Raw genomic sequence first — 26592 nt, 5'->3', positions numbered from 1 at the left:
TTTCCATCATGTTTCAGATTCCTTCTCTATCTGCACTTTCTGAACTGTCCTATATGTTCCCTTAGAATGTAACTGAGGCATGAGAAATGACTACTACATATTGTATCAGAGAAGAGAGGATTGGGTGGTAAAAGCAGGGATAGTAACACAAGCCAGAGTTGCTTCAAATTCAGGCAAGATGCTATATCTCATCAATAAGATTGAGGAGAATTTCATCAAAACTCTTGTTTTCTTTGAAAATCTCCCTTGAGTGCATGTTCTTTTCCCTCAAATTGAATGACAACTGTCACATAATTGGGGAAAATTAAAAGAAACTAAGCGAAAACATTCAGTGCAATTCTCTAGAACTTTTCTATTACTCCTCCTACCTTAATTTCCCTCCTCATGTTATTGGAGTATTTTCAAAGAAGAGTTATAATTTGTTTTATTAAATAACCAAAATAGATACTTGGGTGTCTTTTTTTCACATTAATACTCCAAGTAATTCATTGCCTAAAAATTATACACATAGTGATTTCAGCTCAATAAAAGTAGTTCTTGACTTACAACAGTTTGTTTAGTGACTGTTCAAAGATGTAACGGTACTGAAAAAGGGACTTATGACTATTTTTCACACTTGTGACTATTGCAACATCCCCATGGCCATATGATCAAAATTCAGATGCTCGGAAACTGGTTCATACTTATAATAGTTGGAACTTATAATAGTTGCAGTGTCCCAGGGTCATGTGATAATAGTTGCAGTGTCCCAGGATCATGTGATAATAGTTGCAGTGTCCCAGGGTCATGTGATAATAGTTGCAGTGTCCCAGGGTCATGTGATAATAGTTGCAGTGTCCCAGGATCATGTGATAATAGTTGCAGTGTCCTAGAGTCATGTGATAAACTTTGTGACCTTCTGACAAGCAAAGTCAATGGGAAAGCCAGATCTACTTAGAAATGGTTTACTAACTTAACAAATGCAATGATTCACTTAACAACAGTAGCAATAAAAGTTGTAAAATGAGGCAAAGCTCACTTAACAAATGTCCCACTTAGCAACATAAATTTTGGACTCAGTTATGGTCATACATTAAGAGCCGAGGTGGCGCAGTGGGTAAAGTGCAGTACTGCAGGCCACTTCAGCTGACTGCTAGATCAGCAGTTCAGCGGTTCAAATCTCACCGGCTCAGGGTTGACTCAGCCTTCCATCCTTCCGAGGTGGGTAAAATGAGGACCCGGATTGTTGTTGGGGGCAATATGCTGACTCTGTAAACCGCTTAGAGAGGGCTGAAAGCCCTATGAAGCGGTATATAAAAATCTGCTATGGCTATGGCTATGGCTACCAGTATAGCAGAGAAAAAATATACCGCTATATTGTTAGATATTGTTAGATAATAGTTTTTGTAAACTCACAATAGAATAATGTCTTTCAGATGCTATACTGTATTAGCATTGGATACCAATGCTGCAATTTTATTCTTTATTTTAGTTTACTTGAGATTTTCCTATAAATTCAGTTTTGAGCATGTGAGTGCCTAGATTGAATTCTTCTTGTCACTCTGTATTCTGTCTTGTGAAGCCATTTCCGTCATTTAGTTTAGAAGAGAGCTTCTCTTTCATGAAAAAAAATGCAATCATTTCCCCTGGCTGTTTCATTTGCAACTCCTCTGTAAGTCACATAAGCAATATATATATTCTCTGGGAATGCCTAAATGCTACTAACATTTGACTCTTTCAGTATGGCTTAGGGAAATTTACTTGCCATTTCTTCACTGATTACAAGGCCATAGGACAAATCATTGGTCAAGCATAATATGTTATTATTCCATTTTTGTTCCACTGATAAACTGATAGCTGTTAGTTTCCGTGAAACTGACTAGCCACATTCTGGTTATTGCATCTTAATAACGTTAAATTCTCCTTTCCCATTTTTAAGGTATAAGTTTGAAACACAGAGTCATCAATAAATCACACTTAAAATTATAAGTAATAGCTTACATTTGATTTGCACTTGAACCTTCTTTCTATCCTGGCATGAATGATCACCCTGTGTACCATTATTGGAACAAGCTAGTATTTTAAGCCTATAGTTTGAGTAGCTTTAATATTTTCCCTTGTTCATTAGTATCTTGAGATAAAGATGGTACAACTGAGAGTAATGTTTCACATATATAAAATTAATGTTTCTGAGTGCATTTGAATATACAACTATTTCTTATTCTTAGAATTGATTTTTTTTTTCAGATTCCTCTGCCTTAGAAGACGTTTCTGATATTTCCCCGTAAATAAAATTTTCTATAGATGATTCTCCCAATCTCAATAGCCCTATGATAGAAAAGTCTTTTCTTGATATTCCTTTTGGCCAGCGGAATAATCATGCTGATGGAGAACATATTTCTAATTTGCTACTAGTAGCAAAAAATAGGTAAATTTGTATAGGATTGCTGAAAGGATTGCTGATATGAAATGGGGGCCCTTATCTCATCCTTTTCTTTTTAACGATGGGCAATTTGGGGTGTTTGTGTGTGTGTGTGTCTGTCTGTCTGTCTGTCATCTATCGATCATCTATCTATCTATAAAATTTATGGCAATCCAAACTGTAATGTTCTCTAACTATAGATATGTCAATGTATAAAATATTGGATTATTGTTAGTTTTAATGTTTTTTGCTGACACATGTTCTTTATGATTGAACTTTCTTTCCTTGTATTTTAACAATTACTTTATTCTAGTTTGCTGTTATCATTAAACTACAATAATATCTCAAATGAAGGCAAATATACATGTCCCAGGATAATGTTGCATGATCCAATCTGGGTTGGTCACCAGGACCACAGTTTTTGTCTTCCAAGTTTTAAGTGATGTAACAAATCTAGGGGCCTTAACATTTGCAGTCCCTCATTTCCTTCTCTCTATTCATGATACAAATGTTTATGCCGTGGTAACATTGCTTTCCAAGTTGCCTTACAGTAGCTATTCATGAAGAATAAAGAAAATCCACAACTAGTGATAAGCCATTATGTGTGTTATCATGTAAGACAAGACTAGGAAACCTGCAGATTGTTGAAGGTTGACAGCAAAATGATCCCATTATGGTAGTGCAATTTCATCACATTTTGGGAGTTTGAGTGGGTTTGAAAATGGAAATAGAAGTAATTTGCCTTCCAGAAGCCATCCACACAAATACGTTCAAACCAGAGCACACACACCCCAAAATCATAAACTCATGAAGGGATGGACTAAAATATTATCTTGTCATCAGATGGACTGCTGTAGTCCCACTGGAAATCTTACAAGATTTTGATATTATTGCAATTCAATTTCTGGTAGCAATAACAAGCTAAACACATCTTCATGGACAGTGAAGCTGTGACAGTGAAGCTGTGACAACAACTATGACAAAGATTGAAGAATCAGTGAATAGGCTAATTCTTCAAAAACTTTCTGGATAAGGAGAGGATAGGGGATTGTCCACCTGTCCTCCGGGTGGCTATTCTCCATGAGGAGACAGTTGTCTTTTTAGTGCTAGGAGAAAAATTGATCATCGAGCTCATTACTGCAGCAGGGCTTTTTAAAGGACACTAATCTCCTTCTAGTCATTTTCAGGAATTGCCTATTTAACTATCTTAGGGCTATTAAAATCTTCAGTATAACAAGTTTGAAAAAGCCAACTGTTGAGTCTACCTTTATTTCTGAAGATAATGAAACTGTAAGTTTAAGAATTTGAAATAAATGGCAAAATGCTGAATGGATTTTTGAACCAAGAGAGCTGTAAATGAATCAAGGGACCAAACAAATTTAAGATTTAAGATTTAATTTATTTGTATGCCGCCCTTCTCCGGGAGGGACTCAGGGCGGCGAACAACTCAAAAGGGGAAAGGGGATACAAACACAATACATATAATTAAAATACACAAGAGTCATACAGCCATACAAGTCGAGAGGGGAGGGGAACTCATCAACCCCAGGCCTGCCGGCACAGCCTGGTTTTGACAGCTTTCCGGAAGGCCTGGAGAGGGGTGAGGGTCCGAATCTCCTTGGGGAGTTCATTCCAAAGGGCCAGAGCTGCAACAGAGAAGGCCCTCCCCCGGGTAGTAGCCAGATGGCATTGGCTGGTAGACGGAACCCGGAGGAGGCCGACCCTGTGCGATCTAATGGGTCTGTGGGAGGTAATTGGCAGAAGGCGGTCTCTCAAGTACCCAGGTCCAATACCATGAAGGGCTTTATAAGTTACGACTAGCACTTTGAAGCGTATCCGGAGACCGATCGGTAACCAGTGCAGCTCGCGGAGGATAGGTGTAACGTGGGTGTACCGAGGTGCACCCACAATCGCTCGTGCGGCTGCATTCTGGACGAGTTGTAGTCTCCGAATACTCTTCAAAGGCTGCCCCATGTAGAGCACATTGCAGTAGTCCAGTCTTGAGGTCACGAGGGCATGAGTGACTGTCGCGAGTGCCTCCCGGTTCAGGTAGGGGCACAACTGGTGCACCAGGCGAACCTGGGCAAATGCCCCCCTGGTCACAGCTGACAGGTGATGTTCTAAGGTCAGCTGTGGGTCCAGGAGGACTCCCAAGTTGCGCGCCCTGTCTGAGGGGCGTAAATTTTCACCCCCCCAGCCTGAGTGATGGAATACTAGCCAAATTCTTGGGAGGGAAACACAACAGCCACTCGGTCTTGTCTGGATTGAGTACAAGCTTGTTAACTCCCATCCAGACCCTGACAGCCTCCAGGCACTGGCACATCATGTCAACCGCTTCACTGAGTTGGCACGGGGCGGACAGATACAACTGAGTATCGTCCGCATATTGATGGTATTTTATCCCGTGCCGTCAAATGATCTCACCCAATGGCTTCATGTAGATATTGAACAGAAGGGGGGATAGGACCGAACCCTGAGGAACCCCATATTTCAAGGGCCTAGGGGTCAACCTCTCTCCCCCAACTAACACCGACTGCGACCTGTCCGAGAGGTAGGAGGAGAACCACCGAAAAACGGTGCCGCCCACTCCCACCTCTCGTAACCGTCGCAGAAGGATACCATGGTCGATGGTATCGAAGGCCGCTGAGAGGTCAAGGAACACTAGGATGGAGGAATAACCTCCATCCCTGGCTCTCCAGAGATCATCGGTCAGTGCGACCAAAGCGATTTCCGTGCTGTAGCCAGGCCTGAATCCAGACTGAAAGGCGTCCAGATAATCGGTTTCCTCCAAGGACCGTCGGAGTTGAGAGGCTACCACTTTCTCAACAACCTTCCCAATGAAAGGGAGGTTGGAGACTGGCCGGTAGTTGTTCAAACTAGCTGGGTCCAACGATGGCTTCTTCAGGAGGGGTCTCACCACCGCTATCTTCAGTGCCGGTGGGAAGAAGCCCTCCCAAAGAGAAGCACTCACCATCGCCTGGATCCAGCTCCGCGTCACCTCCTTGCTGTTCGCGACCAGCCAGGAGGGACACGGGTCCAGTACACAAGTGGCAGTACTCACTGCTCCAATGGCCTTGTCCACTTCATCAGGAGCAACAGGTTGAAAGTCAGTCCAGAGATGTTGTTCAAGACCTTCCCCCGGTACCCCGGCTGGCTCTGCGCAATTGGAGTCCAGGTCCATCCGAAGCCAAGCAACTTTGTCCGCGAGGAACTGGACATATCCTCTGCTCTACCTTGTAAGGGGTTATCCGCAACCCTCGTATTTAGGAGGGAGCGGGTCACCCTAAACAAGGCGGCAGGACGTGACTCAGCGGACTCTATCAGAGCGGCAATGTGATTGTTCTTAGCTGTCCGTATTGCCGATAGATATGCTCCGATGCAGGTTTTCAAGAGTGCTCGGTCTGAGGGATATTGAAATTTTTAATATAAGGTTTTGGAACTAGCTAATTAAAATAAACAGCTTTTTGTTAGGAAAAAGAACCTTTTTGTTTGCTGTAAGTCATAACAGAGATTAGAGATCTTATGATTTAAATTGGACATTGGACATTTTCTGAGACTTGCTAAACAGAAATTATTTAATTTTGTTAAGCTACTTTTCATTTTTGTTTTATTACAATAATTTCAATACTGACCAATGCAAAGATTTTCATTTAATTTTGGGGTAGCATGAATGCTATCAAGAAGAGCATATTCCATGATTCTCAAAACACAACACTGGATGTTTTCAAAACTATCAAGTGTGGAACACTGTTCCACATAAAGGAAACAGTTCAGAACTGAATGTTTCAGGATCCTATGACTTCTTGCAGTATTTTTTGGCCTTTCAGAGGAAATTCTTTGGTGTTCTGGCTGTTGTGCTGTTCACTGAATGTGCCAAGACTAATGTCCATTCTGCAGCAACCCAACTTTCTTTCCTACAGTAATTCTGCTATTCTTAGAAAAAGCATTGTGTCAGTCTTACTAGGTGACATGGTGCACAAAACCTCTGTGAAATTGTGAAATTCCAACTTCTGAAGTATGTTAACTGATTATGTGCAACACCACACTCATACCCCCATCACTATTCTTTTCCCTCATTTATGTTGACCATCATAGCAATCTGGAATTAAAAATGATTAAAATACAATTATTTATATGGTGTTTAATGCTTATCACCCTTACTCAGAAAAGGCATATTTTAAAATTACTTAGGTAAACAAACATAATAGAAGTTCAGGAGGTGTTTCTTTTCAAACATTGTGAAGCCACATTTTGATGAATGGAATTCATCAGTTATTTTCCTTTTAGTATTTAAACTGTTCCGAACAGATACATGATGTCAATATCATCCATCCTTTTTGTAACACTGAGTTTTATTGTTTTCAGAGACGCAATGGAGAAGATATTCCAGTGGCCCAAACAAAAAACATAAATCACAGACGTTTTGCTGCTACCTTTAAACTTCAGGAAGTAACAAAAACAGATCAGGATTTATATCGTTGTGTTACTCAATCTGAGAGAGGATCTGGCGTTTCCAACTTTGCTCAACTTATTGTTCGAGGTAAGGGTTTCTTAGCTGTCTCAGACATGATCCCTTTATATTTTACTATTAATTTATTTGATTGATATTCCATCAGAAGCTCAAAACAACTCCTCTCACTTTTCTCCACAACCAACCCTCCAAAAAATAGGTTGGGTTGGGCTGAGACAGAGCAATGGACCCAAAGACTACCAACTAGCTTTACTAGTGGACTAGTAAATCACACTATTATAAACCTCGCAGTTATATAGATGATTATTACATTGGGTTGTTGATTAAAATTAATGAAATTGCTAGATGTACCCTTTATTTTAAAAGTTGTATCTAAAATCCTGGGAGTATGAGTTCATAGCTGGAGGATATAGAGTGCTATGCTTACTATATTATTTCAAAAGCAATACCCAGTGAAAGTGTTTTCTTCTTGTTTGTTTCGTTAACCATCAAACAAGCCTCATTAGTCAAAAACAAACCCTGGGGAGAAAGCTTCTCCAGTGTTAAAACTGTGCTGAAAATTAAGTACAATGACAGGACCTATATCTTAATGGCACTTTAACGCCAATGTCGTATTCTATGGACACAAAAGATGGTAATTTTAAAGGAAATTTTTGGGCCAGTGATATGAATTGCCTTTAATAAAAGCTGGCATAATGTTGCCCATAGTCAAAAATGACCGGGGGTAAGAGTTTATTAGTGCGTTCCTTTCTAAACCCAAAGTGACAGGGCATGCTTAAGGACTTTCTATTGCTATTTGGAACAAACAAAAATTTCAGTGCTGAATTTCTCATACTGACGAATCTTGATCTATGTGAGCCTTAACTGTAGGGGGGAAAAAACATGATACGATGAAATGCAATTTATTTTGTCATATCTTGAGTATTGCTTCTATATCATTTTGACTAATGAGACTATCTTCAACTTGTAGAAGACAAACATTGACACTTCTAGGCTTTAATCAATGTGAGATGAATAAGACCGGCTGTTGATAAACTAGATTAAAATTGGCTCAGTTCTATTGCCAGGAATATATGGTCAGAACATGTAGTTTAACACTTAATATTGGTAAGCCAGCAGAAAGTTAGAAAATGAACAGGGTAAATGAAGTCCATCAGAAAATGGTGCAGTAAAAATCAAACCTTAGTTTCATGGATAACAGTACACATCAAATTATGTCATTTTTATTGTTTTAAGACAGTTGTCAAATGCTATAGGAAGTTGCACCTTCATAGTTGAACTGATTTATTGAATTTTTAGTCTGCTATACCTCCTGGAACACAAGGGAGCTTACAGGAGGATCTCCATTAATTTCATCCTTACAGTATAAAGGATAGACTACTGTTGAAGTAGGATAAGCTAAGAGAGAGAGAGAAAGTGACTGGTCCAGAGTCATTCAATGAAACGCATGGTTGATGGTGGCCTGGAACCTGGCCCTCCCCCTAGTAGTCCCAGCCATTAACTATTACTGCATTCTTGGTCTCTCTCTGATATGTTTCCTAAAAATGTGCCCTGTGAGTAAAACAGTGGTACAGATTATGGATTATATTCTTGAACATTGATGAACCGGTACCAGATACCTTCTTTCCTTAGGAGAATTTTTTGTTATTAGTAAAACATATGATTGAAAGGGACTCCTAATATTTCTTTACTTATTTACAAATTTTTATTTTTTTCATATTTTCATATTATTTATTACATTTTAAGCACTATTTTTATAAAACTAATTTTTAAATAAAACCAGCATGTATTTACATTTTTAATTAAAAAAGGATCAATTTTGAAATAAATACAGGTTTTATTTAAAAATTAATCCTTTTAATTTTTTTATTTACAGCTTTTAGGAACAGATGCTAATGGTTTTGGAAAAGCATGGAAATGATGAGGAATAGGGGCTGTATTATTTCTATCAATTCTAATGTCTGTGAAGAAAACATCAAATATTATGCCATATGAGTAATTCAAATTATTTATATTTGCTGAGTTTGTAAAAGGGAAAAATATAAAATTGAATTTGTGTTTTATTTATTTACTCCTTTACTTAAGGAGACATTTCCCTTTAAGTGTTCCTGTTCATTATCTGTCACTGTCATTGTTTAGTCAAGTAGCAGAAGATAGACTCTAGGAACAATTACATATATCTAATTCAGATCTATGAGTCTGGGTCTACTTCCTCTATTTTGATATTCACAATGTATCATAGTAAACATATTTCTAAATGAATCAAAAGATGGATGGTCTCCTTCCAAATGCTCTGTGATAGTAGCATATAGACTAGTAATTATTCACAGGAATTGCAGTAACATCTGGGAAGGATATTAATAATAAAACTATTTCTACTCAGTTCGATCTTATTTTTTTGGTCATGAAAATAATTCCCAAAAGGAGAGATTACTTTAATAATTCTCCCAAATCAAGAATTCATTATCTCAGGCTCAGTTTCTTGTCTTTTCTAGAGTTAAAAAGAGTTTGGATGCTGGTTTGTGCAGTGCATTGTGCACATTTAGTCAACTGCAGAAAGAATTTTGTCATCCACAGTGACCTGATGGTAGACATATTTTTGAGTTCATCATCCCAGATATTATATTAAAATCTAAAATAGATACATCCTTATTGAAGGTTTTCATGAAAAGGTTCTTTTTTTAGATAGACTGGCATGCTGGCTGTGTTAATACTCTGCTCAGGCTGTATGTATTGGGCAGGAAAATATGCTATGTTTATTAGATGTTTTAAAATCAGAAATCCTGGATTCATCTCAAAATAGGATGCAGCTCTTAATTAGCCCTTCAAAGACTTTTCTTTTGTTAATATTGTATAAAAAGAAATCCTTGGGCAGAAATATAGAATCAGAATATTCTGTTCTAATGAGTTCAGAAGGGAGATTTTCATAATATTTGATTCTTGTCTGCCATTCACTGATGAGTACAAGAGAAAAATCTACCAACTCTGACATCTCTCAAGGGTTGTGCTGGATTGCTGAAAAGAGATTGGATAACTAGATTGGTTGCCCAGTGCTTGGTAACAGCAGAAAGCAGAAACCATTTGGAATTCAGCCTAGATATGAGAAAATGCAAGATGTCAGTGAAGCCATGTATTAAAGAGAATTGGAATTGGAAACAGAATTCCAATCTGCCACTGGGGCATTTTGATCATTTTGATTTATTAAATTTTTATAGCTGTATTCAGATGAAACTTAATTACTATACTTAATCTTGATGGTTTATTGTCAGTGGAGATTTTGAAACAGGCTTTATTTGAATGATGAACTAGGGGTTAATAATAAGTTCCACTTTTGGTGCACAGGGTGAATACATATTAAATATATTAATTTAAATGTCTAAAGGTATTCTATTTAATTTGAAGTATTCTAAAAAAAAACACTGTGTGTCTATACACACAGAATATTTGCAATTTTCCATATGTGGGTATATCTGGGACTAATACAAAACAAACACCAGTAACATTTATATTTAAAGAAAAGAAGCAAATAAATAAATAGATTTGAGTTCTCTGAAGCAATTGCATTTTTTATCATCTCTCTTTATGAATTCCCAAAGATGGGATTTCCACGTTCTGAGTGTAGCTCTAAAAAATCAATTACTATTAGAGTGGCACTCTAGGTTAGAGGCATGATTGGGTTCACACTTGGTTTTGCAGCAGGGAGATGATACTTTGCTGCAAATCAGGCATGATGCAAAAGATGGATGAGATGGAGTTCAAGGAGCAGTAATGTGAAGGTCCAGCACTATCATTCCAAGCTGTCTCAGAAACATGATGGCGAGAAGGAAGACTTGATGATAAAAGATTCATCTCCAGATTCAGAGCCGTGCAGTAACACCTGGCTGGTGTTCCAGCAGCAGTCAATCTTGATTGCTGGATCTAAATTACTATACTTAAGAAAACAAACCAGGATGTTCAATTAGGAGACCATTATTTCTGCATCTCAAATATTTCTGCTCATTGTAAATGTAATTATCTCATTTATGCACAACACTTGTTGATGTGATCTTATAAACCTATGTTAATATGGTGAGTAATTTGCTACCTATCCAAATTGGCTGTGTGTGCTTCCTAGTCATTCTCATGAAACATGATAAATGATCTTACCCAGCATGTATAAATGAAAATGAAATGGATAATTGGGTATTATATCTAAAATGTGGCTCATATCACTTTTTGCAGATATAATTATTTTTTCCCTCCTAGGATGAAATAAGGTGATTTGTGATATATCGGTAACCTTCAGTCCTCTGGGCACTTGTTCTGTTTGAGAACAATTTTGAAAGAGGTGTCACAAGGCTCAACCAGAACACATCTTTCAAGGATTTTGAAAGAATTTGGTTCTTTAATCATTCACAGGAAATGGCTAATCATGACCCTGTTAATGTTACCTATAAAATAGCACATTGATGGGCTATTTGAGGTTCTTTCTAGATTCAGTTTCAGCTGCTCAGTTATTTATTATACCAGAGGTCTGGCACAGATATCTTGTTAGCTGGTATTAAGGGTAAAATATTGGCACTGGTCAGTGCAATATAATCCTGATTTCAGAGACTGGGTTTGGAATAGTGTCCAGTTAGGATGAACACAAATTGCAATGTCCAATTACAGTATTGTATTCAGATGTAGCTTTATGGATCATTCAACTCATGATGAGTATACTATTGTATACTGTATAAAATAAAAATAAAGGCTAATGTATTATGTTCCATTCTCTCTCTCTCTCTCTCTCTCTCTCTCTCTCTCTCTCTCTCCCTCCCTCCCTCCCTCCCTCTCTCTCTCTCTCTCCTTCACACACACATACTCGCACACACTTACTTGAGAGAGAGAGGAGAGAGCGAGCTGAATCTGTATAAAGAAAAAGAAATGTGGGTGGGGAGAAAGAATATATTAGCTCAAGTTGCAGAAAAAGGATTTGTTTATTTTAATTGGTATTTCTATTGTCTGATATGTGTGTGTATGTAGGGAATAGAATCTATAATTATTCAACTCCTTTGAATTATGAGAGGTTTTAGAATGTAAATGCTTAGCATTGGGAAAAAATATATTTATGCTGACAATAGAAACAAAGTCTAACAGCAAAATAAACCATTTGCACCTATTTGTAATTAAAAGTAATCTACATTTCTGGATGTAAAGCAGTTCTGCAATTGTAATGAATTCCTTCCAAGTAAAATTCCTTGTATTAGTTTAAGAAGATAGTTGAGCAAAATTCTGCTTGTGCTTTATAGGCATATTGTAATATTACTGAATACTTTCCTAATTGGAATGTAATTATTTTGGGCAGGTGCTTCTGCAAACAACCTTCATTTGGGCCATGAAAAGGGAATAGGCAGAGACAGAGCTACAGCATTGCCCTCTCTCTTTTTTATGGTAGTAGTCTTTCCCGCTGCTTTTTGTTCCTATGCCTGTTGATGTGAAGAGGTGCTTTACCCAGTTTATTTGTATATAGCTATTCCTTTGCTGGGTGGAAGTGGCTTCAGTAGACAGAATGTGTAAATGATATCCTACCCACCATGATACATGGTGGATAATTCTTTTTTGTTGGTTTTGGAAAACAGTCATTTTCCTCAACATAGTACCATCAAGGTATTTTGAGGTATGACTCTCTTTCTCCAGCCAAAGCTGTCATGTTTATAGGGAAAATTGGATGCAACTTTAGAAATGATTTATGCTTCTATGCATGTTTTTTCTTCAATAATGTTATTAATAATTATATTAAACATATACAATTATCAATGAAACCTAAGAAAAGAATACACCTACACCCACATAGAGTGTACACAAAATAAAGAAAAATTCCCTCCATCACAGGTAATAAGAAAAACCATCTGCCTCCTTCATCCCCAGCAGGCATATTCAACAGTAACAATTTACTGCTATCTCTTAAATTACAACCAGATAAATCTTCCACTTCATACCTCACCTCATTTTCTATAAACTCATCTCTATATCTTCAGCTCTCCTTATTGATCCTCAAAGATCCATGAAAATTTAACAAAAATGATGAACAACCTAATTAATCCCTCTTTCCATTTAGTGTAAATCCCCTCATTCCTCTCTTAACAATTAAACATTACATAAAAAATAATAAAAATGAAAACTATTAAACACTACTAATAACTCCTTATTCATATAGTCAAATTACAAACTAATCTATTCCACCATTGAAACAAGAAACTGTCCAATCTAGATAACCATTAACCATTAAACATCACCAAAGTTAGCAACTCATTATTTAAAGACAGGTAAACAATCAGAAAGGTCGGCATTTCAACGGCTCAAATTCCTAGTGTAATGGAGTGAGCGCCCATTACTTGTCCCAGCTTCTGCCAGTTTCTAGCAGTTTGAAAGCATGTAAAAAAGTGCAAGTAGAAAAATAGGACCACTTGGGTGGGAAGGTAACAGCATTCCATGTGCCTGTGGTGTATAGTCATGACAGCCACATGATCATGAAGATGTCTTCGGACAGCTCTGGCTCTCTTCGACTTTGAAACGGAGATGAGCACTGCCCTCTAGAGTTGGGAACGACTAGCACATATGTACAAGGGGAACTTTTACCTTTACCTTAAACAAACACATTCCCTGGGTTTCCCCCACTTTCTCCCAATTGTCCTTTGATCCCATAGATCAACTCCTCTTTCCTCTTCTCTTGAAGTTTTTACCATTTTTAGTCAAGTCCATTTATACTTTCTATGAAGGAAGCCTAATAAATCTCTTACATTTCAATGTAAATGATAGCTTACTTTTGGGGTACATTTATATGTCTTTTTTTGGTTTTTATATGATCAACCAAATCCACTTGCAGATCCAGATCTTCCATCTCTTTCTTATAAGGTGGACTTTCAAAACCATTTTGATTATCTTCAAAGGAGTTTGGTCATCTTCAACACATTTTTTTACTTCCAGACTGGAAACTCAAGCACTTTACATTACAGAGCAAAAGTTTCCTTTAAAATAGCCATCATGTGCTTTAGTAATCAATCTTCAAAGTCTTATTTTACATTGAAATGAAAACAATATAGATTTTTCCCATGTGAGAAGATCAATTCTTAGGTCTAAAGTTACTCCTTTGCAATGTATTGCAAAAGTTACAAAGTATAAAAATGAATTAATAAGCATCCTACAAAACTGAAACATGTAGTATCTTTTCTTTTAAATGGACTAAAGTGAGACTCACCTTGTAGACTTGTAATTCTGAAGGCCTTTCAATCTTAAAGTATCAAGTACCTAGTATCAACAAACTTAGTTAACCTACCCCAACATTTCTGTCTAAACTATATTGATGGTCTTGATCACTAGTGTGATTTATGATACATTCATATCCCTCCTTGCTTTCATCTCGTCAAATATAATTTCATAAATTAATGTGGAATTTTTAATTATACCATCAGTCCTTGAATAACAAAGAGATTCAAGCTGAAGTTGAGTCTCTTATCTCATTGTTCAAACCTACCTTTAAATTGCTATGTAGCCATCTGAAAAATAACCCAACATAACCCAATATTGGTTTAATTAATTATTTAACTAATTTTGAGCCCTCTGTTTTTTAGCCTCTAATCTTGATGCAAAATGTTTACTGATTACTTGCAGCATAGAAGTAAACTCTGTAACACTGAAATGCCAATTAGGGAATATTTCATCACTCTAGTTGTAGAATAAGGAACGAGATTCATTAAGCTAAAAGTTAATTAGTTAACCAAGAATTTATCTGGTACATTGGGAATCCATGTCATTTAATATAGTTTGGGAAGCTGCACCATTCCTCTGGCTCTGACAGTACACTGTCTTATGAAGAATATTAATGATGCTGCAAAACAATTGCTATTTAATTTGATAACCAGTTAAAAATAATGTATAATTTATGGGTACATGAAGGGATTTTATCATGCATCCCTTTAAACATCTTCAGGAGGCTGAAAATAAATGTATATACAACTATGTATATGCTTTGCTTTCAGCCTAGGGAAAAAAACTGTATGCAGAACTATATTATCTTTGCTAATTCATAGCTTTTTTTCCATGATTCAATATTATCATTTTTAAAATCAATATTACCATTTTTAAAAATCCAACTCCCAAACTTTATATACTCTCCTGAAAGCTTGCAAAATGGAGCAAATTAAAATGGGCATGGGAAATAAAGAGTATGTACTCTCAGGAATATGAACCATTAAATAATCATATAAAAATCTTGTTTTTTAAAACATGAGTTTATATTATGATAATAACTATATCAAGCTTTCAGTCCGCTATTTCAGTTTTAATAGGAAATTCTGATTGATAAATTTGATGAATAGCAGTTTATTACTATACTTCCTCACGCGTCTAATCAATTATTACACACACACCCAGGTTGTTTCTCTTCCTTTGTTGTTATTTTTGAATTGATGAAATTGATAGGCAGTGAAAAGTGGTGTGTGTTCTGTGAAAAAACCCATAGAAGTCAATCCCTTTTGATTATTTGAAAGCCAGAAATGCTGCGGAAAAAGGATGATGCAAGGGGAAGACAGTCTCTCTGCCTCACTCTGTTCTTCCTTCCCTCAACACACAAATCCCAAAATCCTTCACTACCTTGGATAAAAGCAGACTTAAGAGCCCTCTTCCATTCATGTGAATCGTTCTGAAACCTTTTTATTTGAAAAACAGCAATTTCTTTTATCAAATGAAATAAGAATAAAAAAAACAAGGCGCCATAATGTTCACATTCAGTTCAATTTCTTCAATATTCTTTCAGGGGAATAAACATTATTTCCTTCCTTCCTTCCCTCCCTCCTTCCTATGTACAAGAACTTAGGGCTCCCTCTTCTATTCTAAGAGGCAAATCAGAGACAATGATTGGCCCAGAGGCATTAAATGAGCTGAAGGAGGACTATAACCTGGACTAGAACTTGGGTCTCTTTTTCGTGTTTAAATGTTTTACTCATTTTCATTTTCAATTTTGTACATTCACTTATATACTGAATATTTGCAATAATAATAATATAATAATAAAAAAAGAAAAACCCCAACCTAAACACAACTCATAACCTATCACTTTCATACACCCCTTCTTCTCCCCCTCCAACTTTCCTTTCTCCCTCCAACGATCACCCCTCTTACTTCCCTTTCCCCTCCTATCTTCCTTTCTCACCTTCCTCACCCTCCTTCCCCTCTCATCCTCCTTACATTCCCCTCTTCCTCCCTCCTTACTTCTCCCTCTTCCTTTCCTCTACTTCTCACTTTGGTGCATTTCTCTATTCCTAAAAAAAAATAAAAAGAAAAAAAAGAGAAAAATAAAAAGAAAAGATAAGGATCAACAGTATACAAGTGTATTCTTCTTATTCTATATATTGAAACTATATCTCCACCCACCCACCCACCCCCAATGAACCCCCCTCCCTAATCCCCTCCGACTTCCCAGGTCCCACACCCGGCATAGTTCAGTACCATTCTAAAATATCTTATTAACAATAATAATGAAAATAAAATAAAAAGAACACTCCGAAAAAGAAAAAAAAACGAAAAAATAAATAAAAATAAAAAAAATTAAAAATCTTTTGCATTATGCTCAGCCTCCAATCATTCTTAAAATTTAAACAGTGTAAATCATTCCATTTATATTTTATCCTCGTCCCTTACTTCTTTGATATTTACCCCCTTCTTCCTGTAGACTCTCCAGATAGCCTTTCTTAACCTTATATTCAAATATTAGTTTATACAAAAATCGATTTATCTTCAAATACAGAGCAGTCTAATCATACTTTCGCTACTCATCTTCCTACCCTTCGTTTCTCATCTCCATTCCTCCCAAGCCCAAATTCCATAAGATTAGGATCTCGCTCTTCACTTTAAAATCCTGAGCTTTTTATGTTATACTTCAAGCATATAAATCCGTAAAATATGTGCCCAAAATCCATACCACTTCATTCAATCCCAAGATCCCTTCATCGATATCCCGCTCCACCTTCCCTTCTGCCCCACTCCTCCCGACTCCATTCATCCCAAACCGCATTTCAAATAAATCTTAATCCCCGCTTTCCTCACAGAAAACAATTCATGCGCAGTTTGGATTGAAATTCAAATAAGTCTTATAAAAGTCCCGTATAATATCTGTCCAAAATAAGCAATGCTTCTTTCCATTCCCCATCGGTACACAGCTTTGCCATTTCATACCAGACAGAAATCCTAAAATTTTAATCAGTCCAAGAGCTTAGAAAGTATTTTAAAGACATCGCTGGATCTATATTCTTTACTCTTCTGCCCTTCCGGAAAGAGAAGGCAACCCTCTGCCTTATGACCACGTGTCCCGCTGCTTTGAAAATATGGCTAAATCCTCAGTTTCCGCTCTTCTGCCTCTCCAGTAGGGGGAGAACAACTCCCTCCTTCTTGTAACCAAGTGAATTGCTGCTTGTCTTTCCTTCACCTTGTCCCTCCGCATTTCCGAGTGAGTCAAGAAGCCCCGCCTTCAGAGTTTTATAATAAAAGTCCCGAGCTTCCGAAACAGAATTAATACGAAATCTTTGATTTTCGAGTGTAACTGTGATTCCAACTGGAGCTTCCCATTTATACTGTATTTGACGATTTCTAAGTTCTTGGGTTAAAAAAGTATAGCCTCTCCTTGCTTGCAGCATCTGGAGCGGGATTTCTTTAAAGAGAAACAAATCATGGCCATCGATTCGGAGCCTGTTGTTGTAAAACTTTTGGATGATCGCATTTCTGGATTCTCTTGTGAAAAAGTATATAATTATGTCTCTTGGTAGCTGTCGTTGTTCTGCTACACACGAATTCTGGCGATAGATTTTTCGAATATTCCAATCAAAATTGAATCCCGGACCTCCCACCGCTTGGCTGAAAGCTTCTACAAACGTCTGTTTCAAGTTCTCTCCTTTCTTTTCGGGCAGTCCTCTGACTCTTATTGCAGACGCTTTTCTGTTATAATTTATCATTGTAAGTTGTGTTTGAGTATCTCTAATCTCTTGTTGTAATGCTTGGATGTTGGAAGTCAAATTAGAATTAGCCTCCTCCAAAGTTTCCAGCTTAGTCTCCATTTCTTCGATATAATCTGTCAAAGTAGACATAGCTTCAAACATATCCACCTTTATTTGGGCAATTTTAGTCTGTATTTTGTCGCATAAATCCAGCACAAATTCTTTGATTTCTTGTTTAAAATCATTGAGTATTTGAAAAAGAAGCTCCTGTGTCAAGGAATCTCCAGTAGGGGGTGTAGGAGGCAAAGGCAGCGATTTACTAACAAGTTCTTTAAGCACATGCGGGGGGGATTTTTTTGCCTGCTTAGACCTGGGAGGCATTATAGATAAAAGCTGAGAATAAACAGATAAACAGTGTCTTGACTTGGTCAGTTCTCAATAAATTATTTGTAGATTTTGCTTGTTAATGAGTAGCAGTCTCCGGGGAGATAAAGCTGGTTAATTACGTCATCAATCACCAACACAGTAAAAACGCCATTTTGTAACCGGTTGAACAAAGAAGTTTCAAAGGAAAAACAAGGCTGGTGTTTAGATAGTTATAAAAAAAAAACATCACAGGAGTAAGACCCGCTCGTGTTAGCCTTAAGTTGCTTTAAGCAATTTATCATTGTCCTGAGGGGGGGGGATCGCCTGTCTAGGGCTGCAAAAAGGCAGCTGCGAGGAACTGGCTGGAGATAAGAGCTCAGTTACGCTGGATCTCTTCTCCGTTCGCAGCCCAAAAAAAAAGAAAAAGGGCTGTGAACTACGAATAAATCCTAGCACCTGAGCTTCTGCCTGCCCCTTTCTGCCAGAAAGGGGTGATATCTATTGATCTTAATTAGATATACAGACCAGAACTCTGAGAGGGGCTCCGTTGAGCTCCTTCGGCGACAGACTCCGCCCCCAGGAAGCCAGAACTTGGGTCTCCTGACTCCAACATCTTAACCTCAACACACATACTGGCTCTTATCAATCAGTAATGATCAGCACCAATTATTTAATCACAGTAATGTTTATGCCTAGGCCAAATTCATTCCTCAACTGGCTCCATTGACCATGCTCCTTACTAACTTTTTTGACCAAAACATTAGATTTTTTTAATAATATGCATTTAATTGTTCTCATAATACTAATAAACCAGAGCACCAAGCCTAAAGCAAAATGTAAGCATCCTTATTTTCGTTGCAAGAAAGTCTTCATCTACTTGCAGAAAATTTCTTACGAAATGACAGGGTTTTTTTCCATCAAAGACAAAGATTTCTGATTTTTCCTAACCCAAATAAGATTTAGAAGGCTCCAGTGTAATAAATTATGCCAAATATATTAACACCCCATTCTGAAGCCTTTAGTTATTTTGAAGTATTTGATAGAAATGAAATTACATTTCTTGAAAAATTGTTATTGGAAAGGGGATTTAAGTATTAAGTTCATTTGCATAATTAATTGCATATATCCCTGAGCAGTAAATAGCATTAATGGATAGAATGTTTCTCTTAACAAATCCACCTAACAAACATAGAATCTTATTTCTGTTTTGCTTGATCTCATTATAGAAGGGTTAACACAGAATATTCTGAACAGCTAAAATATTTATTCTAATATAAAAACAAAGCATCATGTAATTAATCTGTTTGCAGATGACATACTCATATTTCTTCAGAGTGGAGATCTAATTTAGCTGCAGGTTTAGCAGGTTTAACTCTTTTATGATCTCTTCCTAGACATCCAGGTGATTTATGCTTCTTATTTTTTATCAGATAAGCAGTCTATTATTCTTCATAAAATACTAGATGTTATAGGGTGATTAATAAACCCTGGCAAAAAATAGTGCTAATTTGCTTGTCATCTGTAGCTATAATACTATTCCTAGATAGCACTAAAATTCATCATAACCCTTACCTGAGCAATATTTTTGAACCAAGATATTTGGATACAGAATGTATCCAAAACCTGGGAGCTTGACATCCAATGGAGTGAAATTTGAGAATGTTGGGAAACTTTGCTTCAGTGCTATTGGCTGTTGCGGTGCTGCTGGGCTATTGCTGTGGTCACATGATCTTCATTTTCAGTACCTTGTGACAGTGTCCAGCCAGTCTCACAATCCTTTGTGTCCTTGCCAACTTAGCAGCGGTCACTTATCTGTTTGCTGGAAATAGAAGGGAAGGAGAGAGGAAGGAGAAAATAGGGAGGATTGGAAGGGTGAATGGGAAGGAAGAAACAGGAAGAGAGCTTGCTTTCTTCTATTTCTTCATCTTTCGCAATCTCTCAACAAATTAATCCTTAATAACTTATTTATGTTTATTCCGTACTTCCTTTGGTTCTCTATGTGAGGGTTGTAAATTCAGCCCTGTGATTGATGAGGGGTGAATCGTGGTTTTCCTTGAAGTATACCTTATGACTAAGTGAAATAAGCCCGAGGTAGATTCTAAGAAAACACATTTTTATTGTAAAATAAATAATAAATAAAATAAATAACAAACAAACTTACTGGCTAATAACTACATTCTGGTAAAGTTCCTAGCCTACCTCCTCGTGGCAGGCAAAACAGAATGAGAAAGAGAAAGGCAAAAAGAGACATGTGTAGTAGGCTTACAGAGAAGAATCAGCCTACTGTATGTCTTAGAATATACCCACAGCTGCCAAAACAAAAAAACATTGTGACACTCTATTAATGTGGTTCAGGACTTTAAAGTGAATTCTGAAACTGTCCTTGAAAATGATGGGTATTTATTCAAGATTGTATCATAGAAATTGGTTGGCTTTCTTCTTCTTTAGCTTAACTTGGAACTTCACACAAATATTTCATGATCTGTTCCACAGTCAGTATGTAGTCATGTCTTTGATGCTATAATCAAGTTACTTCCCATTATTTTAGTAATAATGTAGTCAATTTGATTTCTATGTGTTCCATCTGATGCCATCCATGTATAGAGGTGTTGTTTTGTTGTTTGAAGATAGTGTTATCTAGTGTAGTGCCAAAAGAAGCACACTTCCCAGGTCTTATGGGATGACATTACTTAACTAATAGGACCTAGAACATGCCAACCCTGTTTGATAAAGTAGGGAGCAGGATTTTCTGATCAAGGAATAAGCACAATTGGTACCAAAGCTGAATTTGGGCAAAGATCCTCCAAATCATGTGTCGATAGTAAACAAGTAAAATAACTTATTTGCAACAGTAGTAGAAAATTGTCATTGAAATTATATGGGATGTTTGAGATAATATGCTAGGTATTAACAATCTAAAGACATACATGCCTGAAACAGTATATAGTGTAAATGGTGGCCAGGCAGCTATGAAACTTTGAGGAATTTAATCTGCAGGAAAAAGAAAGCATCTAATTTGATGCTTTACTCTGACATGGTGGATTTCACAAGGCAGCATTTGAACTCCTTTTTTAATATTGTAGAAAACAACTATTTAATGTTCCATGATATTTTCACATAAAATAAAGCAGCTATCTAATGTTCCATGGCATTCTCTTTTTTCCAGGAGAGAGAACAGACTTGGGAAATTGTTTGCGATAGTTGTTGTAGGCATTTTGCTTGGTTAATTCTTCAGCTTTGGAACTTGCTTTGTTGTTGTCCATCCGAATGAGAAAGCCCTATTTACCTTAACTTTAGCTTTAGGCATAATTGAATTGGACAATGCTTGTAATGAAAAATGAAGCCTCTTATTGGGTTCATTCTATTTAGCAATGTATGTGTTTTCTTAATTTTTCCATTAAGAAATTTCACTTTTTAAAAATATCTCTACTCATTTGCAGAAAATCAGAGATTGTATTTTATTTTTGTTTGACTTTTAAGTTTATCTATAAACACTTATACAGATATATGTCTGTATATTATTGACTAAGAACAATAAGAGTCACTTGCTGAGAAGAATGGCTTTAGAAATCAAATACATAAATAAATAAACTTTGTAAAGTATGTTTAAATATTCATCCATTTACTTAGAATGATAGTTATTGTGCAATCTTTACGATTCTGAACTCTGTCTTGATTTTTACTTACTATCTTACTGTTTTATTATCTTTCTCACTCAGTTGGCTTTTGTTCTATTTTACAGAACCTCCTAGACCAATAGCTCCCCCACAGTTGCTTGGTGTTGGACCAACCTATCTGCTCATTCAGCTGAATGCAAATTCCATTATTGGGGATGGACCAATCATCCTAAAAGAGGTGGAATACCATATGACAACAGGGACCTGGACAGAAACACATGCTGTCAATGCACCAACATATAAGCTGTGGCATTTAGACCCAGACACAGAGTATGAGATTCATGTTCTTCTAACCAGGCCTGGAGAAGGTGGCACAGGTCAGCCAGGCCCTCCACTGATTACCCGAACCAAATGTGCAGGTAATACATTTCTTCCTGTCACTCTTCTATGTTTTCCAATGATGAAACAATCCTAAAATATTATAATATAGCAATTCTTAAAGTAGTAACCAACAAATGAAATGGATACTGAATGTGTACTGGCTCCTTTCTTTTAATAGTAAAAAAAAAGCAGGGATCTAAAGCTATAGAGATTTAATTCTAAAGAATATATAGAATAGCTTCTACAAATGAGATTTAATTCTAAGGAATTTGTAGAATAGCTTCAGCCGGCAATAATCCTCAACTTTTCATATAAAATGAAGATACGGTTTATGGTGTGTGTGTATGTGTGTGTGAGAGAGGGGGGGAATCTCTTATATGTCTATTAGATAAGTAAGTTGATCTACATTATACTTGATATTTACAATGTACTTTAAATACAGTTTTAAAACATTGTTGAACTTGAACATTTGAATACAATGAACAAGTGAAAAACAGCACTGTAAATGCATTTCTATTTCTGTTATAAAATTGTAGATATTTATAATGGATTGAGTCTTTTGTTCCACAAAACAGCCTTTACTTTCTGGTAGAAAAGTAGTTTCTTAATATGGAATGACACATTTCTCTCAAACTCCAATTAGCTGATATGTGATTACTACTTTGAATCAGATGAGGAGTGAGCCAGGGAGTGTGCAACTGTCCAGCATGTTTCGAGTTGAAAGGAACTGGTGGAGGATGTGCCATTTTTCTATTGAACTTCTCCCTACGAGTTGCCCATAAGCAATGGCTGTGCTAGTGGGAAGATGAGAAGGAGCGTCATCTATCATAACAGTTCCTTCCTGGTTCTCCATTGACTTTTGGGAAGCTCTCAGGAAACACTGAAAGTGAAGATCATCTGCAATCACCTGACAGCAGGAGCTGTTTTATGTCATTGAAGCAGCAACCAATTTATCAAGTAATGGGCCCTAGCATTCTCTATGTTGTCCATTTGAGGTACCTTTGTTGACAAAGTTTGCCCTAACCTCGGTTTATGCCCAATTGAAATTTATAATGTATCAAATCCAAATGAGAGTTTTAGTAGTATATAGATTTTGAAATATGACTGAAGAGGGTCAATTCTTTGACACCTTTGAAACACAACTTATTTTCATTGGGCTGGCATTGCTGACATAAGCTTTGTTTTGTTTTTGTTTTTACTTTTAACATTGAGCAGTAGAGTAGATTTTGTGTTATCTTCTTTCACCTTTAGAAAAAGAGTCTTTAATTCTTCGTCACTTGCAGCCATCAAAGGGATACTCTCAGCATATCTGAGGTTGTTATTCTTCTTCCCAGCAATTATAATTCCAATTTCTATTTCTTCTAATCCAGCATTTTTCTTAATGTGTTTTGTACATAAGTTAAAGAAATATAGCGATAGCATACAACCTTGGTACACTCCTTTCCCAAATACAGATATAAAACATTATATGACATTCAATTAGGAAAGGAAGATCTAGGATACTTCAGAGTAACAGGAATATCTACCCTCCACCCCCAGACATAGAGATTATAGAAAGGTAAGGATTCACGGGTCCAAGAGAAAGTTTATATCAACAGTAATGCAACTGAAGATTCAAAAAAAAAATGTTACATGACTCATTTATTAAATTGAATGTCTTCCTGTTTTATTCTGCATAAAACACAGCCCTTTGAGGCCGCTGCCCTAACATTTATGATGAAAGTACATACACAGTTGTCTCTGTGTTTAATGGTGTTCTGCCCCAGGCATAATTTAGATGTGAACAAGATACAAGCTATAATACTTTTTGGATTTTCAGCCTGAGGACATTCTCTTCTTTATCTCCTTCCAAGGATAGTCTGTTCTTTTTCAATCCATAGAAGTCAAGCAGTAGCTCATTAAGGAACACTGCTAGATGCTACAGAAGAGGAAGGTCAGTTGTTGAGCTAGAATAGCTCATCTTCAGACAGCTTCAAACCTTTGCACAGCTAATACTGCAAATAAAGACGTAAGAGGAGCCCTCCTGTATGAGACCAAAAGCCTGTGTAGCCTAATATAGTGTTGTAGCCATATCTCCCACTCCTTTTAGTTGAAAAAGTACTTTTATCAGATTCATTTAAAAAAAAAACCTTCATTATTCTACAGTCTTGAGTGTTCTTCACTGGGCCTTTTGAAGAAAGTTTGCCTGAAGTGGATTGTTCCCGTTGCAGGAGAAAGCATTTTAAGGAGGGATTCCATGTAAATTTGCTATATTTTAGACATGAAATCCAGAATACATATGAAGCAAATGAGAGAGAGAAACCAACTATGATGCCAACTGCTATAAGGAGAAAGAACTTTAGTTCAACAAAGAGAGAGCAATCACATTCCATGGGAAAAACACAGTGTACAAAGCTGATATGGGAGAATAGTTTTACAGGAAAAAATGGTGTGTATGAAGGCCTAAATATTTTATTCTGTATTTTAATGATGCCTAAGTAAGAATTGTTAGTTTTAAGGCCTTTTAGTCCAATATGACATTAATACATCAGCAAGTATTGCTGTGGATGTGGTGGCTCAGTGGCTAAGACGCTGAGCTTGTCATCAGAAAGGTCAGCACTTTGGCAGTTCGAACCCCTAGCGCTGTGTAACAAAGTGAGCTCCCGTTACTTGTCTCATCTTCTGCCAACCTAGCAGTTTGAAAGCATGTAAAAATGCAAGTAGAAAAATAGGGACCACTTTGGTGGGAAGGTAACAGTGTTCTGTGTGCCTTTGGTGTTTAGTCATGCCAACCACATGACCACAGAGATGACTTCAGACAGCACTGGATCTTCAGCTTTGAAACAGAGATGAGTACTGCCCCCTAGAGTCGGGAACAACTAGCACATATGTATGAGGGAAACCTTTACCTTTACCTTATGTATTGCAGGCCCAATTAGCAAAAGAAAGTGTGGGACTGTATTGGTTGGAAACGTGTGGAAGAGGCCTTCATCCTGCAGTGGATAGACAGTAGCTAAAATGATGATGACAATGACATAAATATAGCCAGGGAAGTTCTGAAGTCACAGAAGCCTGGGGAGAGTCATCAGAAAGACCAACAAAGCAAAGAGCCTTGGAGGAGACAGTGTATGTGAGAAATTATCCAATAAAAATGAGTCTGATAAGAAAAATAGTCAAAGAGTGTAATGCCCTGGTCTTTTGCCTGAGGTATGCAATACAATACAGTAGCAGAGTTGGAAGGAACTTTGGAGGTCTTCTACTCCAACCCCCTACCTAGGCAGGAAACCCTATACCATTTCAGACAAATGGCTATCCAACATCTTCTTAAAGACTTCCAGTGTTGGGGTATTCACAACTTCTGGAGGCACTGATTAATTTTTCTAACTGTCAGGAAATTTATCCTCAGTTCCAAGTTGCTTCTCTCCTGGATTAGTTTCCACCCATTGCTTCTTGTTCTACCCTCAAGTGCCTTGAATAATAGTTTGACTCTCTCTTCTTTGTGGCAACCCCTGAGATATTGGAACACTGCTATCATGCCTCTCCTAGTCCTTCTTTTCATTAAACTAGACATACCCAGTTCTTGCAAGCGTTCTTCATATGTTTTAGTCTCCAGTCCCCTAATCATCTTTGTTGCTCTTCTCTGCACTCTTTCTAGAGTCTCCACATCTTTTCTACACCGTGGTGATCAAAACTGAATTCAGTATTCCAAGTGTGGCCTTACCAAGGCATTATAAAGTGGTATTAACACTTCATGTGATCTTGATTCTATCCCTCTGTTTATGTAGCCTAGAACTGTGTTGGCTTTTTTGGCAGCTGCTGCACACTGCTGGCTCTTATTTAAATGGTTGTCCACTAGGACTCCCAAGATCCATCTCACAGTTACTACTATTGAGCAAGGTATCACCTATACCGTACCTTTGCATTTCATTTTTCTTGCCTAAATGTAGAACCTTACTCTTTTTCACCATTGAATTTCATTTTATTAGATAGTGCCCAATGTTCAAGTTTTGTCATTTGTTTGTATGTGTACCTTAAGTGTGATACAGTCTTAAAGGGATGAATAGTCTTATGTACTGTAGCTGATCCCAAGTACTTTCTGCCAATAGTATCTGGCCAATTATGGTGACATTTTAACCCAGCCCACCTTGTACTATTAATTTGAATATAGTTCATTTGGAAATACTGTGTTTGATTTGTTTATGTCAGGTTTCTCCTGTGATCACCTGGAATGGACAGTTAATTCCATGATCCATTCTCTCAGAGCTCTTATTTAAAAGGAAGGTTAAAATAGCAGCAATGCTGGCAACCACTCTAATTCCAGATGAGAAATCTGTGTACTGTATACACTGTTTCCCTGAAAATAAGACCTCCCCATATAAAAAGCCCAATAGGGGTTTTGAGCGTATGCACTAAAATAAGCCCTCCCCT

At 37.1% G+C, this 26592-nt stretch overlaps 1 protein-coding gene across 5 annotated transcripts in view; it reads left to right on the top strand.

Annotated features, from left to right (window-relative positions):
- The window catches only part of PTPRK (protein tyrosine phosphatase receptor type K), a 434312-nt gene that overhangs the window by 220968 nt on the left and 186752 nt on the right, over window positions 1-26592 (top strand). For all 5 annotated transcript variants that reach the window (XM_032215027.1, XM_032215025.1, XM_032215026.1 and 2 more), the window contains exons 6-7: window positions 6767-6941; window positions 21930-22223. In XM_032215027.1, the coding sequence (XP_032070918.1) occupies window positions 6767-6941; window positions 21930-22223 (469 nt within the window). The remainder of the gene's footprint in view (window positions 1-6766; window positions 6942-21929; window positions 22224-26592) is intronic.

The sequence above is a fragment of the Thamnophis elegans genome, chromosome 4 (assembly GCF_009769535.1).
Source record: "Thamnophis elegans isolate rThaEle1 chromosome 4, rThaEle1.pri, whole genome shotgun sequence".
In the NCBI taxonomy this organism is placed as follows: Eukaryota; Metazoa; Chordata; class Lepidosauria; order Squamata; family Colubridae; genus Thamnophis; species Thamnophis elegans.
The sequence above is the reverse complement of the archived record's forward strand: the minus strand, read 5'-3'. Positions and strand labels throughout refer to the sequence as shown.